Here is a 20,818-nt window from a genome sequence, read left to right as displayed (position 1 = left end):
TAGATTATTTTTTGACTCCAAATATATATTGATAAAATAATGAAAAATTCTGCTTTCTGAAAGAGTGAAAGAAGAGTTTGAATATTCCACCTTTCTGTTGCTAAGGAAAATTAGGAGAGAAACAATTTGGGGGAAAATTTGGCCCATCCATTAGTAATTTCCTGGCTATGCCCTTGGTCTGGAGTCTGGGACTGTATTTGTTTATCTGTTTATTTATTTGCTCATTGGTAGAACTCTGGGGGGAAAATAAAATCAAAAATTGACACCATGTTTTAGAGTGTGTATTTATTACATTTAGCAATCATCAAAGCTCAGTAAGAGAAGTATCACCCACAAGTGCATGAAACGCGAGCACCAGCCTGCGGTCAGCGGGCTTGCATCTAAATAGTTTACATTTTTAGAAACCTTCCAGTCATACACAAGTCAGTCAGACACTTGTGGATGTGCGAGACAAACAGTGAGTCCATTGTTATTAAAATGTCTCAAATTAAATTTGCGTTTATTGTGTGAAAATGTATGTAAGCGCAAAACAAAAAACAAGTATAGTTTAAGAAGATTTTCATGTCATCTTTCCATTATTTATTTATTTATTTTTGCAACAAAAGAGCATAAAATATTTTTCTGCCATTTGCCCTGCCACTGGCATTGTTTTTCCTTCATTCACATAGCCTATACCAGTGTTTCCCAATCACTGGTGTGCCGTGAAAGATTGTCAGGTGTGCCATGGAAAATGATCAAATTCCACAAAATAAATAAATGCATGAAAAAAAAAAAAAAAAAAAAAAATCAGGGATCCAAACTCCTCACCTTGCAGAGAAATTTGCCGTTTGGAAACCATAATCGGTCACTTTTGTGATTGTGAAGAGCAATGATTAATGTGCAAAAGTGAGTGATATTTATACATGTTAAGAGTCTTTCACATGACTCACTGCAGAATCCATTGAAGTCTATGAAGTGACGTCACTTTACACCAAAGTGTTTTTCACACACACGTTTTTGCTTCACCAATAATGTCTTTGAGAGTACTAAGCAACAAGAAATATTTAAAAACTGTCCAAATTTGTGAAGAGACACTGAATGTCTCATAATTTTTTTAATTAAATATGACCTTATCGTTTATGAATATCAGAGACCCCAGTTATTGAACTAATTTAAATTCACCAAGAAAACGCTTAGACCTAAACACAAACGAGTCTTTTTAATACTTTCTGCTATCAAAGCAACTGCAAGCTTTTTTTCTCTCTTCCAAATACATGTTTTTAATGTTTATTGTGTATACTTCCCGCTTTTTTATGTGGCAAACTCGTAAAATCGTCCCTCTGTGACGCTTTCTGCAACACGTTTTTTTTTTTTTTTTTCACCCAATTTGGAATGCACAATTCCCATTGCGCTTTTAAGTCCTCATGGTCGCGTAGTGATTCGCCTCAATTCAGGTGGCGGAGGACGAATCCCAGTTGCCTCTACCTCTGAGACTGTCAACCCACGCATCTTATCACGTGGCTTGTTGAGCGCGTTGCCACGGAGACATAGTGCATGTGGAGACTTCATCCACCGGTGCATCTACGCTCAACTCACCACGCGCCCCACCGAGAACGAACAACATTATAGCGACCACGTGGAGGATACCCCATGTGACTCTACCCTCCCTAGCAACCGGGCCAATTTGGTTGCTTAGGACACCTGGCTGGAGTCACTCAGCACACCCTGGGATTCAAACTAGCGAACTAGCGAACTCCAGGGGTGGTAGCCAGCGTATTTTACCACTGACCCAGGACTTTCTGCAACTCTTGTCATGTGGAGGGCAATGCGGGGCTTGACACTGGTGTTGATGAAAGAACATTATTGAAACTCAAAATTATTATTATTTGTCTATTATTGTGGTCTTTTCTGATAAAAGCCATGCTCAGCAGTTTAAATAGGCTACTGTAGGAAAATGATACCGTAGATCTGCTTTGTGTTTATAATTCTTATACTGAAGTCAGTAGATTTGTAGCCATGCAAATTTTAATAAAGGAGAAGGTAAGGACGTTATTGAAACTCACTATTATTAGACTATTATTGTTGTCTTTTTGGATGAAAAATAATGCTCAGACTGAAGGAAGACTATAGATCTGCTTTGTTCTTTTAATGCTTAAACACTATAAAGTATCTTGGTAGATTTCAGTCATGAACGACTCAAAATGATTCACTGACTCACTCATAGCACATAAGAATATCATTTGTCGCCACCTAGTGACATTTCCAGAAGGGGTCACTGAACTAATCAGTTAATAAAATTTAACAAATTTGTGAAACAGAAGCAAGCCTCACCAAAATATTATTTATTTTGCAGTTAATTCTGCACAGTTGTAAACTTGAATAAACTTGAATCACTAAAATAGCTGGAACTGGTGCTTTTAGCTTATTCTTTAAAAAAGATTATCCCCAGAAACCATGGACCAGTGATTGTCTTACCTTTTTCGCCCCTCATGAGTTTGCATCCCTCTAATTTGTTGTGGCATTGCAAGAACAAATCTACAAATTATAAAAGAAGCAAATTTGTTGTTTTTTCATTACTTGCCACTAGCCAGTGTGGGATAGTGGTGTGCCGTAGAATTTTTTAGTCGTAAAAAGTGTGCCGTGGCAGAAAAAAGGTTGGGAAACACTGGCCTATCCAAATGGCCTCTAATAGGAAAACTGTATATCATTTAATACAGGCAATTACAATGTTGCCTGCATTTCCAAAATTTCCATCAGTTTCTGTAGGTATGGGTTCACATTTCTTTATTTTCATTTTTTATTATTTTTTTATTTATTTATTGTTTGCCGTAAAAGAAAGAATTGACAGTGTAGCCTAAGCATGTACCATTCTTTGCTCCATCTGCTGGCCATTCACATCTATACCTGTTTTACAGTTATATTCTGCAAAGGGTAACAAACAAACAAATACTCCAACTTGTTATTTTTAATACATTTTCAAAGGGTGCATTCCGAGCACAGGTGACATTTTCCATAAGATTGTGGCCTGTTTACCTGTTGTGAATGTTTTCGTATAGGCTACTATTGATTTGGCTGTTAATGTGTACTGAAGGGTTGTCTAGTAGCCTATACCTGTTCCATTTGCAGATAGGAATGCCCTGAAGGAAAGTGTGAAATAGATGTAGGCTACTAATGCTCACTAGGATTCCAATACATTTACACTCAGTCCAGATGACATATAGTTTAGGTGCACAAGCTCTGGAACATCCAAAAAAAAAGCTCTTAGAACCTCCACACGTACACCTACAGCACATACAGTTGCAAGACTGAACAAGACCTTAATACAATCTTTAACCCTATTTAAACTGTAGAAGACTTTTTAAGCAATAGTCTGAGGCACAGTGTTAACAATGATTTAACGTCCATGGGCTAGTGATACGCTACTGTGAAGGGCTGTCAAAAATAAATGTGTACCAATGAAATACCTTACTGTATAAAGTATGCAAACCATTTAAAATAATTTAGAACTTGGTCTAATACAGCTATTATTTTGCATGAACATAGCAAAATGTAACTTCTTTTTCTCAAAAAACTAGCAGTCTCTTAGGCGATCGTGATTTCGAGCTCGATTACACTTCCTTAAGCACCATCTAGCGCTCTGCATGACAAGCATAAGGAAGTGTAATCGAGCTAGAAATCCTGATCGTGCCTAAAGACTTCAATGGCAAGATGTACAGTGAAAAATTATTTACATTTTGCATTGTTCTCATCCAAAACCGATTGGATCGCTTCAGAAGACATTGATTAAAACTCTGGAGTCGTATGGATTACTTTTATGATGCCTTTATGTGAAATTTGGACCACTATTTACTTGCATTGTGAGGACCTACGGAGCTGAAATATTCTTCTAAAAATCTTCATATGTGTTCTGCAGAAGAAATAAAATTCACACATCTGGGATGGCATGAGGGTGAGTAAATGAAAAGAAAATTGGGTGAACTATCCCTTTAAGTCAAGTAAACAAATTAGAACAATTACATTACATGCTTGTTGTGCAAAAATAAGAGCACATATCATGAGAATGTAAACAAAAGTTATCTTAGGTGTGTGCAGTCTTACAATTTGGTCTTAGAATAATTAATGCCACTGACTGAAAAAATTAAGACCAGTCTTAAACTAAGATTTTAGATTTTAACTAACTAGTCCAAAACATATTTAAGCAACTGGCCCCTGATGTACATTTTATAAGAGCTACAGTAAGATCTAGAAGGATCTCTATCAAAACATACAGACATCAGCTTTATTGTCCAGAGGTCAACTAGATGCACAGTCATAAGACTTTCTTTTCTTGTGACTGCCTTTTTGAAATGGTTTTCTCTTACCTCATCAATGAAACAGAGGTCATGATTTTTATGTATTTTTGATGTTTGACATGCAAAACACACAGGCTGTTTGTCCTCCAGACAGAACAGTTTCATTTTCTTTTTGTGTAGACTGCAGAACACTTCACATCCTTTTGGTTCTTGTCCTTTAAGATAGACTCGCACAGGTTCTTCAGCTCAAAGTTACAAGGAGGTTCAAATTTAGAGGATCTTCTCTAACAAAAAGGACACCCCTGAAATTGTTTGATGGTCTTGAACTTTGGTGGAACAAATTTCATTACAAACATATTCTAAAAAACAAATATTATAAACAGCGAAACACTGCATGTCATGCATTGTTCTTTGTAATTTTCATACATTTTTTATAAAAAGCACAAGCAAAACACTGGTAGTTGAGTTTCCGTGGAGTAGAGTGGCATATTGTTACTGTTATACATAATGATGAAAGGGATCTCAGTTATTCTCCACTTGGTCACCTCTAATCAGTTGTCCGCAAGGCTATATATAGGTGATTTTTATTTTAGGTAGAATTCTCCACATATAATTAAAAAAGCTTATTTTCATTTAAAGGCATTTTAGAAGACACTCTTATTCAGAGGAACATAAAAAAAGTGCTTCACATATGAGACTGCAATGGTCAACAAAAGGCAAACATGTAGAAATTGTTTTGATAGTAGTCAAAAATGATCAATAACACAACAGATCAGAGTTGGCTGTGAGAGTTGCTTTGTCTATACATTAACTCTCAGCATCACATTTTTTTTTTTTTTTTTTTTTACAAAGTAATAATACTGTACTTACAAAATACAATACTTACAAAGTAATAACACTGTGATATAATGTGTTAAAGAGCAAAAGGCTGAGATCCTTCTTAGTCCTTATTGAATCACAGTGTATTCACTACAGAAAGGTTTTGCTTGTATACTCATGTCTCTTGTGTAGAAGAGCCGACAATCCATGGCACACCCTCAACCCCTTGAGACAGGAAATAGTCCATGTTATCCAGGTGAATGCCCTCCTCTTCCTTTTGCTGAACAGGAAGGAAGTGATGCTGGCTGTGCTCGGAAGGAGACATCAGAGACTTTCCCTCCTCTGGAAGCTGTTCAGAGAGTGCAAGGGGAGGACGAGGGGGAGGGGGAGAGGAATGAGGGAGGGAAGAAAAGGGCAAAATCTGCTTTCCCATTCTAACAACCAAATGTATCCTGGGAAAGAGACACAACGATGGAAAGAAAACACAGGGGTGTAAATGAGGGGTTTGCATGGAAGGGCAAAGAATAAAAAAGAAAGATATCTTTAATTTAAAGTTAACTGCAGATCTCAGACTTTTTAAAGCTGAAGTATGTAACTGCTGCACCGCTAGTATCACCAAAGGGAAACAACTGTATATTTCTGTAAAAAATAATGATTGTTTTCAAACAGGTTTCATGAACCTACAAACCTACAATGGCTTATTTATGGTTGTCTCAGGATATTAAGCAAATTAAGTATTTTAACATTGACAAAATTACACACTTCAGCTTGAAGTGCTGTATGTTTGTGTGTGAGACACCCTAAATTTGTTAGCTAAACAGCTAACATCAATTACACAGCCTGCATACATCATACACCCTCAAGTAGGTTGTTTTATCAAATCTGAGCTAAGGAAAAATTACTGTATATACAAACTGTAATTTGTGATGGCACAGAGAATGTGGAGTTTTACCTGAAGAGACAGACTGAGAGCATGGTGAGGCCTACAGGAAAACACAGTCCAAAAACCCATGACACATGCAGCCTCATTGAAGCATTTTCATTATCAGCAGCTCTAGCTATTACCACTGAACATGAGAGAAAGAAAATGTGAGTGAGGACAGAGGTGAAATGTCAGAGAAGGCACATTGTTAAACTTCAACAATGTTAATGCACACCGTTTCCTGTTTTGGTTCTCCAATAAGGTACCATATTATTTTTCATCTCATTTCATTACAGAAATAACAGATGTGTAACCTACAATAACTGAAGTAGAACAATGAGACATGGTAAGCTCATACCTACCTTACTCAGTCTTACACAGACTCACCTATATCACGGTCATCTCCAGATCCACCTGAGCCTTCAGGAAACATCTCGAAGGGTTCCTGAAGAAGAATAAATTGTTTATGTACCAGTAAATATGTTAATTTTGTGTTTGGATCTGCATTTGTGTGAGTGTTGTTTTGTGCTGATATTGTATTGACTTAACCCTTCTGTTGTGTTTGTTTTGTGCTAACACATTTTGTGTTCCCAGTCAAAAATGACCGGCCCACTAAGATTTTTTATAAATCGCATATATTAATATAAATATTGCATATATTATCACAAGATATTACTTTAGGGGCACTATTTTAAGAGCGCTAGCGGTAAGTGCAGTGGGCATGGCCATGAAATTTTGGTATTTTCATGCAAGCATGCGCTAAGTCTAGGCACAAGTAGGTTTCGCACGCGCAACGCACAGATGGGCTGGATAAAGTGCAGTTTAATTCTAAGGTTTTCTCCGTTTATTATTCCACCGTCTGCATCCTAAAATATAGTTAATTCCCTCAAGCACCAGTGATATAAACCAAGACAGCACATTCATAAGAAGTTGGTAGTGTAAATGGACTCTATGCAATTAATTAGAAGAATTGAAAATTACGTTCTTTTTTGCATTAACTGCATCCTTGATGATTGTCCGGCATATTTCTATGACAGTGACATGCTCCTTTTATATGCATGGAAAATGTGATTCTCATCAGAATTTGGATATAGGCTCCATTAAATTACAGAGAATGTAAGTATTATTAATCATTTTCATCTACTGACACACAAATCATGGCTATAGTATTAACATTGATTGTATCAGCATGCACTTCACTTCTTCCGGTCGATTTTGATTTTGAAAAATTGTACTAATTTATTGAAACATGAAAAAAATTAAACCAAAAATATTTCTAAATAATAATGTAGTGGTCAAAAAAACATACCAATTCAAAAACATTTTATTCACTCCAACTTCTTTCACCAGCCTGTTTTGCAGTGACTTAAAAATCACTTTATGACAACAGGCGGAAAAATGCCTTTAGGCCTACAAATTAGACCATAAATACAATTGTAAATTTAAACATAATAATAATTGAAAAATAAACCATGACCTATAGTTTAACACAAATTTCATTAATATTTGTTACATATAAGAGGGCTTCAACTCTGATCGTCAGGGATCAAATTTTATGTTCCAGTATATTTTCAGAGTTTGGACATGAACTTTATTACCACCTGATGGTGGAATCTCCAGACTGCAAATGCAGAAACTGAGTTTAAACTTTGTGCTAAGTTAAGACGTGGTTTTCAAACGTCTTAGCGTAATGACCTATTTCTCAGGAAAATAGCAAATTGCGCTTTAAAATACACCCACAGTTTGTGCGCATACACCCACACTAGCACAAACACTCCCACCCACGCCCACTTGAACTTTGCACTGGCACGAAAATTCCGCTTAGAAGTTAGGGTTAACTTACCAAAGTGCTGCTTTCAGGGGCAGTAGTAGTCTCAGGAGCTATAGAGAGACACAACAAACAAACATGTACAAACAACTTGTTGAAAAACAAAAACAAAAGACAAAAGAAAAATACTGAACATTTTTGACTAATGTGTGAATGGAATGATGGGAGGACAATCTAAAAAGGTTTTAAGGAATAAGAGAGGTCATTCTATATTGTGAATATAGTCAAGACTGAAGGGCGCTGTTCGGCATAACCTAAGGTGGAGTGACTACATTCACAATATGGCACACCCTTGAGTGCCTTATTGCTTTTATGAAACCACATAGCAAAAATATTAAGGGCACAAATGTTCATTAAAATTAATATTAAAATGTATTGTTTTAGTACAATCAATAAATGTCATCCCTCCATTTGAATATTATAGTCCCTGCCAGTAAACAATAACAGAACGTAGCTATGCAACAAAATAATGGTCAGCTATGGTTGCTGCGCAGTGATACAAATAGTAGCTCTGTGAGAAGGTCATAGCTGTGCTTTGACTAATCAGCATCCAGGACTAGAACTATCAATTTTATAATTAAGAGTTAAACAAAAATGTGTGTACAAATGTATGTATTGTTACCTGACCAAGTGAGTGCAAAGACAGGGTCGGTCCAGTCACTCCAGATGCCGTCAAATTCATCCTTGGCACGAAGCTGCACCTCATACTGAGTATCTGGCAGAGCATCGAAAATCATCCAGGACAGCAGTCTGTCCAAACTTTCATCCACCAACACGGTCTGGTACTAGACACACATAAATTATGCCACACACTCAGACAAACTAACCCAGAGAGAAACTTTATTGCTCTTGCCAAACACACACTCTTAAAGGGGTAGTTCACACAAAAATGAAAATTCTCTCATGATTTACTTACCTTTAAGTCATCCCAGATGTGTATGACTTTCCTGCTACAGCAGAATCGAAGTTAAGATTTTTATAAGCAGATTTCAGCTCAGTTTGTCCATATGTAAATGGGTGCCATCAGGCTGCTGGCTGTTTGACAGTCCAAACCAGACTGTAGTCAATCAATTAATGTCTTCTGTAGCAAACCAATACGTTGGTGTAAGAAACGTCCTGATTACTTTCATAACCTCTGTTCCCTGATGGAGGGAACAAGACGTTGTGTCGATGTAGTGACACTTGGGGTCACCCTTGGGAGCCCTGAACACCTCTGATCTTTGAAAAAAGGCCAATGGGAACTATGCGCAAGCGGTACACCCGGCCAGCTGTCCCGGAACTTACCTGTTAGTACCTAAAAACACACGGGGCGAAACAGGCTCAACCCGGAGGTTATAGTATCTCACAAAGGTGTTGGGTGTTGCCCAGCCCGCCGCTCTGCAGATGTCTGCTAAAGAGGCGCCATTGGTCAGAGCCCAGGAGGCCGCCACACTCCTAGTAGAGTGGGCTCATAGCCCCAAGGGGGGCAGCACGTCCTGAGCATGATATGCCACAGCGATAGTCAATGACCCAGTGGGCAATCCTCTGTTTGGAGACAGCGCTCCCTTTCTGCTGTCCGCCAAAGCAGACAAAGAGCTACTCAGAGCGTCTAGAGCTCTGCGTGTGATCCCAATAGATGCGCAAAGCACGCATCGGACACAGCAACAATAAGGCTGGGTCTGCCTCCTCCCGGGGCAGCTTTGCTTGCAGGTTCACCACCTGATCCCTAAACGGGGTCTTGGGAACTTTGGGCACATAGCCCGGTCTGGGTCTCAGGATAACATGAGAGCAACCTGGACCAAACTACAGGCAGGTTTGCTGACAGAGAACACCTGCAGGTCCCCTACTCTCTTGATGGAGATGAGCACCATCAGGAGGGCAGTCTTCAAAGAGAATGCCTTTAGCTCAGCTGACTCTAGGGGCTCAAATGGAGCTCCCCATTGGCCCTGAAGGACAACGGAGAGGTCCCACGAGGGGATGAGATATGATCTGGGGGGGTTAACCTCCTAGCGCCTCTCAGGAACCTGACAATCAATTTGTGCTTCCCCAAATACTTACCGTCTACTGCATCGTGATGTGCCGATATAGCGGCTACATACATCTTCAAGGTGGAGGGGGACAGCCCCCCTCCAGCCCCTCCTGCAGGAAGGAAAGCACTGAGCCAACTGTGCATCTCTGGGGGTCTTCGCGTTGGGAAGAACACCACTTAGCGAACAGACATCACTACAAGGCATACAGGCACCTCATAGAGGGAGCCCTGGCTTGAGTGATCGTGTCTACCACCGCCAGTGGTAGGCCACTTAGGTCTTTCACGTCCTGTCCAAGGGCCAGATGTGGAGATTCCAGAGGTCTGGTCGTGGGTGCCAGATAGTGCCCCGTCCCTGAGAAAGAAGGTCCTTCCTTAGGGGAATTCGCCGGTGGGGGGTTTGGCTATCGCAAGGAGTGTGAGGTCTGAGAACCAGGTCTGGTTAGGTCAGTAATGTGCTACTGGGATGACCTGCTCCTTGTCCTCCCTAACCTTGCACAACGTCTGTGCAAGTAGGCTCACTGGGGGGAATGCATACTTGCGTAGCCCCAGGGGCCAGCTGCGTGACAGTGCATCTGTGCTGAGGGGAGCCTCGGTCAGAAATACCAGAGCAGGCAGTGGGAGGATTCCCGGGAAGTGAACAGGTCCACCTGCGCTTGACCGAATCGACTCCAGATCAGCTGGACCACCTGAGGGTGGAGTCTCCACTCTCCCCCAAGCGTGTTGGTGGTGACTCCAGAGGAGGAGACGGCGGGTGAGTTGCGACATGCGACAAGAGCGCACACTGCCTTGGTGGTTGATGTATGCTACCGTTGCCATGTTGTCCGTCCGGACCAACACATGCTTGCCCTGGATCAACGGCAAAAGCCTCCGCAGGGTGAGCAATACTGCTAGCAACTCCAGGCAGTTGATGTGCTAACGCAGTCGCGGGCCAGTTCAAGGACCGGCGACTGCGTGCCCACTGTACACGGTGCCCCAGCCACGCTTGGAGACATCCATCATAACCACGACGCACCTGGAGACCAGCTCTAGGGGAACTCCTGCCCATAGAAACACCAGGTTGGTCCAAGGGCTGAACAGATGGCGGCAGACCGACATGACGAGCATGCGGTGTGCGCCGTGGTGCCATGCTCGTCTCAGGACTCGAGTCTAAAGCCAGTGCTGAAGCGGTCTCATATGCATCAAACTGAGCGACATGACCACCGCTGAGGATGCCATATGCCCCAGGAGCCTCTGAAATAATTTCAGTGGGACCGAAGTTTTCCGCTTGAATGCTTTCAGACAGTTCAGCACCAACTGCGTGCTCGCTCGTGAGGCGCGCAATCATTAAGACTGAGTTTAACTCCATGCTGAGAAAAGAGATGTTCTGAACCTGGGAGAGCTTGCTCTTTTCCCAGTTGACCCGAAGCCCCAACCAGCTGAGGTGCCTGAGCACCAGGTCCATGTGCACACACAACAAGTCCTGCAAGTGAGCTAGAATCAGCCAATCGGCGAGATAGTTGAGGATGCGAACACCCACTTCCCTTAACGGGGCAAGGGCTGCCTCTGCGACCTTTGTGAAGGCGTGAGGTGACAGGGACAGACCGAAGGGGAGGACCTTGTACTGGTACGCCCGGCCCTCGAAAAGAAACCACAGGAAGAGTCTGTGTCGAGGTAGAACCAAGACGTGGAAGTACGCGTCCTTCAGGTCTACCGCCCTGAACCGATCTTGATGCCAGGTGCTCACCAAAATGCGCTTTTACATCAGCATCTTGAATGGGAGTCTGTGCAAGGCCCAGTTCAGAACTCGCATGTCCAAGATTGGCCATAACCCACCGCCTTTTATGGGTACGATGAAGTAGGGGCTGTAAAACCCCTTCTTCATCTTGGCTGGAGGAACAGGTGTGCGAGGCAGCAGCGTTCTTGTCTTTCACCGAAGTAAAGCGGACGCCGTTGAACCTGGGCGTGCGCCTGGTGAAACGAATCACATAGCTGAGTCGGACGGTCCTGATCAACCACTGCAACGGGTTGGGGAGCGCGAGCCACGCCCTCAAGCTCCAAGCGAGGGGGACCAAGGGGACAATCACATCGGATGTACCGGCGGGTGGGGCCTCGCGACGGGGCGGAGCCTGAGGGGCCACGACGAGGGGGCTGGAGCCCCGATTTCATGGCCGTGCTGAGTCTGGGAACATCGAAGCACTTTCCTGGCTCCGGACACCCACCACAGGGCCGGTCAGGGAGGTGGGAGGAGGAAAGTCGTTCCCGCAGTCCATCAGAACCGGCCTGGCGTGAGCGTGTTTGTGCCACAGCTGGGCACGCAGGGGCGGGGGGGCTGCCTCTGGAGCGCCATACCTGACATAAGGGAACAGTGGCCGGTGGTTGTGATAATGACGGCCGTGAGCACTGGATATGTGACCCAGGGAATGAGGAAACTGCTCCTTTTCTGAACGTGTAGGTGCCGCAGCCCTTTGGGCATGCGGCGAATAAAAGAATACGCAAAGGATTCTCCTCCCGGCCCTCCACCGGGGGATGGAGTGGTCTGCTTACCATCTCTAGGCCTGCAGCAGGTCTCCACGTGCCTGGGTCGCTGATCTCAGGGGTGCTTCAAAGCCTTCCTCGGGTTTTCGGCAGCCGGCCATGAGATGGGTGGTGTCTGCTTCCTGCGGTTGGCTCCACGCTGGGGCTGGGCTGTGGTGGAGCTGGTGTTGTTGCGGCAGGAGGACGTCCTTGGCGACAAGCAGATGAGGTGCGAGGTCTTGAACCGCGCCGATGCAGAATGTGCTGAATAGCCTCCGTCTGCTGTTTCACCACCGAGAACTGCTGGGCGAAGTCCTCGACGGTGTCACCGGACAGGCTGACCTGGGAGATGGGGGCGTCAAGGAACCATACCTTGTCAGCTTCCCACATCTCGACCAAGTTGAGCCATAGGTGGCACTTCTGGACCACCAGGGTGGACATTGCCTGCCCGAGAGTCCATGCCGTGACCTTCGTTGCCCGGAGAGTGAGGTCGGTCGCCGAGCGCAGCTCCTGCATCAATCCCGGGTCAGTTCTCTTAGTGCCTTGGCTTGGTGCACTTGCAGGAGAGCTATGGCGTGCAGGGTGGAGGCGGCCTGTCCAGCGGCACCGCAGGCCTTAGTCGCCAGAGTCGACGTAATACAGGCGCTGGATGGGGATCTCAGTCGGCCGCACTAGGTGGCGGCGTTTTGCAGGCACAGGTGCACCGCAACTGCCTTATCCACCTGGGGAATCGCCGAGTACCCCCTGGCAGCCACATCATTGAGAGCTCAGAAACTGAGTCCGGGTAGTGAAAGGTGCCCACCACAACCTCGTGAGCTCCTCATGCACCTCCAGGAAGAAAGGGACCGGGGCATAGGGAACCAATCGTCAGGCTGCGAGGGTTTGGGGGGGTGGAGGGTTCCACTCCAGCCCGACACATGCAGCCACCTGGGCAAGCATAGCTGCCAGCTGCGCGTCAGGCTGCGACTGGGCAACCGCAACCGAAGGTGGGAGCCCAGTCGAGTCCTCAGTGTCAGACTGGACAGTCCGCTCTCCGATGCTGCATTCGAGAGCTTATCCATTTCACGAATGCCAAAACGAAATCACGAACCCGCCCTGAGACGAGCCGGCGGTCTCATCCCAGCGGGGTAAATGAGCGTACTGGGGAATGGGAAGTCCGTGGCGAGTTACCCGGCAGAGTGGCTCCCATTGGAGTCCCCAAATCGCCCCCAGTGCTAACCGATGCGGCCTCAAACCCGCAGGTAGAAGAACCAAGGCAGGGAGCCGCTTGGGTGGTCTTTCCCTCTAACGAAGGAAAAAAGCTCTTGCAGTGAGTACATGACCCGTCCACGAACGCTGTCTCCACGCGGGCAACACCCAAGCACGTAAGACCGCGATCGTGGCCATCGGAAGTGGAGAGGTAACGACCGCAACCAGGAAATACACACAAACGGAGAGGCATCTTTAAAAAGACGCTCTCCATTAATGCCACTCTTTTAGAAGGGAAAATATACTCTTTCAGTAGGAAGAATATACTCTTTTAGCTGCTGAAGTGCCCAGGGGCGTTCTCTGCACTTCACCAGTGTAAGAGAGGGAGAAAGCATTGCTGAGCAAGATAAAGTCAATATATTTATAGCAACTTACCTAAATAATAACACATCCAGTTTATTTTGCACAAACTTTTGAAGGTACCTTTATCACCCCATTGAGTATTGAGGTTAATTACCACCACAGTAACACAATAACGCAGTGTGTATGTTCAGCTGACTGTGTGTTGGCAATGCGATGACCAAGCACTCGCATCTGCGTATGCATATTGTGATGAAGTATGTTTGTTCAGTTTTGCACAAATGAGTCAATTGTTGACATACAGACAGAGTAAAGAGGTATAAAATTAATGTTGGAAGCATATTAGATCATTAGGTTATGGAAGAATTTGATGAGTTCATCTTGAAATCTCTGACTCTTAATTGCAGACTTTGTTATCTTGGCAAATCTGAGCACAGTTTGAGACATTTTTGAGATCTCTTCTAAACCCTAAGGGAGACACATGTAAGATTATCAGAGTCTATTTCTCAGGTGAAGACACTTGCACGAAAGTCTCAGTTTTGGTCTCCATCAAATCTCATTGCTGTCTAGGAGAAACAACTCATTTATGATTAAAGATCTCATTTATGATTTTTCTTTCTTATGGGAAGACACACCTGTGTATAAAACTATATTTTTTGAGGCCTCCATTTTATCCACAAACTTTGCATGCAGGTATGAAAAGTCTACCACTTTACCTTCTGTGCCTGTTGTGGTCGGTATCTTATCTGGAAATGCAGGTTATAGTAGCCATGCTTCCAGTTACTGGGATAAGTCCAGGACACTTGAAGTGTGTTTTTCTGGCCCTCAACTGCTCTCACCACAACTTTGGTTGGGTGATCTGGCTTAACTAGAGAGAAAAATAAGTTATTATTTATTAATTATTTTCAAACACAAGGTGGCAAGCTTTTAAAAGCCTCTTATTAAAAACATGTGTGCTTGCCAGATAGCCAGCTCACTGTGTCTGTATTAAATAATCTCATTAGATAATCAACAGCTAAAATTGATTTTTAAAATGCCTTGTGGCACAGAGAAACACAAGCACTCACTGATGTCCTGTAGCTTGAATTTGATTGCTTGGCTGGTGGTATTGCCTGCTATGTTCTTCACACACAGTTTTGCCACATGAAGAGTTTTGTCACCCTCCTCCACAGAAAAAGCACACCAACACCGCGAATGGGAGAATAAACAAGGCACATGTGTGACATTACCAAAGAATCTTTGGAGGGACAGAGAGAGAGGAAGAGAAGTACACAAAAGGGATTCATTTAAAAGAGGTGGAAGAGAAAAGGCTCAGAAATTGAACAGGGCTCAGGGCAAAAATGCCATCAAAAGTGACCATATTGGGAGCAAATCATCTGTCATCTAAAATGTTATATATTTTATAGTATCATACATAGCAGTAGTAGAGGTAGTCTTTGGTATTAGACAAAATTTGCCCTCAGAAAGGTTAAAACAATGCCCCAGGAAATCGGGGCAAATATTGCATGAACTTGTGTTATCTGTTGCAAGTTTGTGATGTCCATTGCGTGTTCATGAGTGCATGAGAAATCCCCCTAGTAAGATGCCCCTCCCACTCCCCCCAGCCCCCCAGTTTGTATCCTATCCAGACTGTGTATTATGCATATGGTATAGGGAGAGGTGGAACTGATTTTGGGTCCTTTTTTAAGCTTTAAGCTTCCAAAAATGTAAGACACTAAATTCTCATGCGCAGCACGGTGGCTCAGTGGGTAGCACTGTAGCCTCACAGCAAGAAGGTCCCGGGTTCGAGTCATGGCTCAACTGGGCCTTTCTGTGTGGAGTTTGCATGTTCTTCCAGTGTTCACATGGGTTTCCTCCAGGTGCTCTGGTTTTAAATTAATTGGAGACCCTAAATTGCCCGTAGGTGTGAGTGAGAGTGTAAATGTGTATGTCTGTGTGTGTTGCCCTGTGATAGACTGGCCACCTGTCAAGGGTGTTTCCCTGCCTTCAGCCCAAGACAGCTGAGATAGGCTCCAGTACTACCCATGACCCTGCATAGGACAAGTGGATGGATGGATTACAAATTTTTCTTTTGTGTTCCGCACAACAAAGGAAGTCAAATGGATTTGGAGTGACATATGGGTGAATAAATTATGACAGAATTTCTGTTCTTTTAAGAAGTGCTCTGATTACTTTTAAATACTTTTCAAAATAAAGTGCCTATCTTTTTAGTCTTTTTTACATGCACTCACCCTCTTCTAAGAAGTAAATAACACAGTGGTCGTGGGGTTATTGGTTGTTTTGATGACCAGTCACAGCGGACCTTGCTTGTGTGAGACTTCCTGTAGCATGAGACAGTAGGTCTCTCTGGGGGCACTGTGAAAATAACACAAAAATATGCATGTTTCTCTGTAGATCAGTAAATAATTAATTATGTGGGTGGATGTGAAAAAGATTCCTCACCCCCAACACTGATTTTGACAGATGAAATCAGTCTCTCTCCTCTGTAGCAACTGTAATTACCACCATTGGCCAAGCTGAGATTAGGAAGTTTTAAAATCCCTCCCCTTTCCACTCCCACACGTACTTGTCGACCATTCAGGGTCCAGTGTGTTCGCTTTTTGATGCTTCTTGTCACTCTGGACCCTTCCTCTTCATAATAGTCCTCATATTCATCATCCTCAGAAAAGTTTTCTGTCCCCATGGTAACAGGAAATGCGTGTTCTTCTGATCCGGTTCCATCTGATCTCTCTGACTGGGCGGGTTGATTGACAGCACGTGAAACACGCCTTGAAGTGGTTTGTTCCTCCCTCATGGATACTGGGGGTTTAACAGTGATCATCGTGTCCTCTTTAGCTTTGGTACATTTACTTGAATCAGCTATCTTTTGGTGTGTTCCAGTTGTAGAAACTCCCTTGATATTGGTCTGATGTGTAGCATTAACACCAGTGAATACTTTTTCTCTTTGGGTTGACCAGCTGACATTTATGTCTTCTTTCCACCCATTTCTGTGTTTTTTATTCATTACAGTGGCCAAAACCAATGGCACATCATCCACAGTGACATCACCCCTGCAGCCAAGCACAACATTGCTTCCCAACTTCAATACCAAAACTCCAGGAGGGGGCTCTGAAGAAGACAGTTCAAACAAATTCAGAGTCAGCTCATAGCATATTGGCCTAGAATGTCAGCCTCAGTCATTATTCACTTTCGTTGCATCTTTTTTCCTATTCATTGAAAGTTAATGGTGACTGAGGCTGTCATTCTGTCTAACATATCCTTTTGTGTTACACGGAAGAAAGAAAGTCACAAAGGTTTGTAAGTATATGAGGATGAGTAAATAATAACAGAATTTTAATTTTTGCATGAACTATCCCTTTAATCCCATGGGTGACTATATACATTTCATAGTTCACTGGCTTGGTTAAATATAGAACAAAACTGTGCAATAAAGAGCTACTTTTGCTTTTAGTTCCAAAAGTTTCTTCCCCACAACCTCTTTTTTTCTGTCACTCATTTCAAGTTGAACTGAAATGGCATTACACAAAAACAATACAATTTTAGGATATTTAAATATAGATTAAAAAGTATTAATCACTATGTGTAGAAGAAATATAATACAATAAATGGAAAGTCTTTATTATTCAACTTTAAAATGTTACAGTCAATTATCATGCATGTCATACGCAAGCACCTTCTTTAACTTTACCAAGGATTTCACTCTTAAATTGTCACTGATGGTATAGATTGCATCTATGTAACAAGATAGAGGTCATTCAGACAGAACTCTTTTTTTTTTTTTTTTTTTTTTTTGATAAAAAGGCTAGATACAGCACAATGAATAGAACAGAAGGTAGGTGTCTCAAGGCTCATTTTTAACAGTTGAATTTATTTTTAAAGGAATATTCCGGGTTCAATACAAGTTAAACTCAATCAGCAGCATTTGTGGCATAATGCTGATCACCACAAAAATTTATTTGACTTGCCCTGCTCTTCTTTAAAAAAGCAAAAAATCTGGGTTACACCGAGACACTTACAATCAGGGTCATAGCTAGTGGGGTGAAAGGTGGTAATAATTCTAGGGTCCCAAAGGTCCAGGGGGCCCCACAACAAATTCTAAATTGTATTTTTTAATAGAAAAAGGGCCCAGATACAGTCAGGGAGCCCAGATTACCTTGCTGTGGCCCTGCTTACAATTGAAGTGAATGGGGCCAATCTGTAAACATTAAAATATCCACCGTTTCAAATGTATAGCCACATGACATAAATGATATGTGTGTAAATGTGATTTTAGTGTGATAAAATCGCTTACTAACCTTTTCTGTGTAAAGTTATAGCCAATTATAAAACTTTGTTGCCATGATGTTGTAACACTGTAAACCCTAAAACAACCATAAAAACAATCATTTAAAAAACTTTACAGCCCCCCGGGTAAAAGGCACATTTGATTTTATTTTCTCCCAAAACACTAATTAGCAACAAAACTACTTTCAAAACACCTGCTTGTCACTATGCACTGCAAATTATTCCTGATCCATGAGATAAATGTATTCAGTGTCTAAAGGTTGATTTTGAGGCAGTTTGATCAAAAATTTAATAATTTTAAAAATGTTGCAAATTTATATGAAAATCCCTGAAATTTTCATTTGTTTTGAGACAAAGTACTGTATTTATTTGTTGTTTTCAGTTTTGAAAGGTGATTAAATAAAAACTTTTTCCAATAACTGTCCAATATGTGCACGATTAGTCAAAAGCCTCCCTGTTGTGGGCTCACATTGACTGATCCAATTACAATAGAAATTCAGTTGTTTATAGAATACTTGGGATGTTATGAAATGCCAAATTGGAAGTGGTTATTTTGAATAAGACTTATCTTAATTTGCTACTCAAAAAAACATTTTGCAGGAAAAGTTTGTACTATAACTATCGCCCCTATATCTACAATATCAATATAAACACCTTGGGGGCCTTTTACTTCATGTGTAGGGTTAAAGTCCCCCTTGCAACCTTTTTAAAGAAAAAAGGAATTTTAATAAAAGCAATCTTATTATTTCTTTTCACACACAAATTATGTTGTTCCATCAATCAATGTATATTTATTATAATTATTGTTATTTTAAGTTGATACACTTTGTGACCAGAAATGAAGTAAATTACTCTTAAGGAGTGCCTTTAGCCCCGTTGTACTCTACACGTGTTTTAGCAGAAGAATTAATGTGCTTTTATAAAATTATATGCTTCACATTTCTGCCTTAAAACCTTCCAAAACTGGACCCATGCACTTCCATTGTAAGTGCCTTAATGTAACCTTGATTTTATTTTTATTTTTTAAAGAAGAGGAATGACAAGTCGAGTTTGTTTGTGTGTGTGTGGGGGGGGGGGGTTGTAACCTTTTTTTAGGTTAATGGTAATTACAATGGTATTATGCTCTAAATGTGCTTTATGAGGACATTTCTAGTGTCACCATAATTCAAATCTCTTAAAAACATACTAAACGATGTTTTTTTGAAAATGTAAAAATGCAGAAAGTTTTTTGTGAGGGTTAGGTTTAGGGGTAGGGTTAGGAGACAGAATCTATAGTTTGTACAGTATAAAAATCATTATGTCTATGGAGAGTCCTCATAATGATAGCTGCACCAACACGTGTGTGTGTGTGTGTGTGTGTGTGTGTGTGTGTGTGTGTGTATACTACATTGTGGGGACCAAATGTAGGGGATAGAAATTACCGTTAGATCTGTATAAAATCCATAAAATGCATGGAAGTCTATGGAGAGTCCCCAAATATGATATAAAAATAAGTTTGTGTGTTGTAATCAAATCAACATTATGCCACAAATGCTGACGATTGAGCGTAACTTGTACTGAATCCGGAATATTCCTTTAACATGACGGCATCTGAAAAACGCTGAAAACAGCGAGACGCGGCGCAATTGTCGGATTCATTTCTCCATTTTCTGCTTGGAAATGATTTTAAATGCTAATAAAGGTAATATAAAGGTAATTATAGTATAAAACTGTATCAACATTTATTAAAATACTAAGGAAATATCTTTTAAAATGAGCCAACTCTTTAGCGCAAGCGCCCACCATAACTATAGATATGGACCCTAAACCTGAAGACGCAAAGCAGAAGTATAAAATTCTGAATAAAATTTCTAAATTTGAATTTTTATATCAAATATGACCATGTCAGAGATGGGAAAACAATTAATTAGCCTGCTATTTTCAAATGTCAAAATATAGCTATAGGCTCAGCTGTAAGAGATACAAGTAAAAAAGAAAGTTGGACTGATATTGGGTCAATAACACAAATGTGATTTTTAAAAAATTTTTTTTTTTTTAATCTTGGTTCTGTTGCGAGGAAAAAAAAAAGAAGAAGAATAAGAAGAGGAGAAGAAAAAAAAATGATTTATTACCTTTTCGAGGACACAGCTCATCTTTGTAAGCAGAGTGAACTTTGATCACAGCTAAGCCGATTAGCAACATGAGTGCAGACCCGGTCCACATTATTATTGAGTTTTTCACCTCCAGATAGAATCAGCCACAAATAATCAGTGTATAACGGGAGATAATGTAGTTCAGGCAGGTTAAACATACAAAATACCTAGGCTACTTACATTTGCGGCCAATACATCAACATTTTAGACAGCCCAATTGACAGAAAGACAAAAGATTATACGAATTTAAACAGTTAGTTTCATTAAATTTAGTCTGAGGTTTACAAATGAAAAAACAACAAAACAAAACAAACAAAAAAAAAAAAACAAAACAAACAAAACAAAAAAAAAAAACAGTTCCTTCAAGACATCATCTCGACAAGGTTCTCGTGTGTTTGTGAGAGATCCAGAAGACGCCAGCCCTTCCCCTTCCTCTCGCGCCGTTTATTGAACTATCTGTTACTTCAACAAATCCGCTATTGCGAAACTGTTGAACCAAAAAGACAAACAAGT

The 20,818-nt window shown here is 41.7% G+C and overlaps 1 protein-coding gene across 2 annotated transcripts; it reads right to left on the bottom strand.

Annotated features, from left to right (window-relative positions):
• Positions 1-4,668: 4,668 nt before the first annotated feature.
• On the bottom strand, positions 4,669-20,716 carry LOC127452899 (interleukin-6 receptor subunit alpha-like). 2 transcript variants are annotated; one of them, XM_051718762.1, is made up of 11 exons: positions 20,285-20,714; positions 18,185-18,250; positions 16,332-16,997; positions 16,121-16,244; positions 14,957-15,126; positions 14,606-14,757; positions 8,463-8,625; positions 7,856-7,893; positions 6,400-6,457; positions 6,043-6,157; positions 4,669-5,542 (listed from the first exon to the last, which is right to left on the bottom strand). In XM_051718762.1, the coding sequence occupies exons 3-11, from the start codon at positions 16,891-16,893 to the stop codon at positions 5,266-5,268; spliced, it is 1,659 nt and encodes a 552-aa protein (XP_051574722.1). In that variant the 5' UTR covers positions 16,894-16,997; positions 18,185-18,250; positions 20,285-20,714; the 3' UTR covers positions 4,669-5,265. The 2 variants fall into 2 exon arrangements, with proteins under 2 accessions (XP_051574722.1, XP_051574721.1); XM_051718761.1 differs by lacking the exon at positions 18,185-18,250 and having other exon boundaries at positions 20,285-20,716.
• Positions 20,717-20,818: the final 102 nt, after the last annotated feature.

This window comes from Myxocyprinus asiaticus, chromosome 15 (genome assembly GCF_019703515.2).
Source record: "Myxocyprinus asiaticus isolate MX2 ecotype Aquarium Trade chromosome 15, UBuf_Myxa_2, whole genome shotgun sequence".
NCBI lineage: Eukaryota > Metazoa > Chordata > Actinopteri > Cypriniformes > Catostomidae > Myxocyprinus > Myxocyprinus asiaticus.
This window is presented reverse-complemented; position numbering and strand designations above follow the sequence as displayed.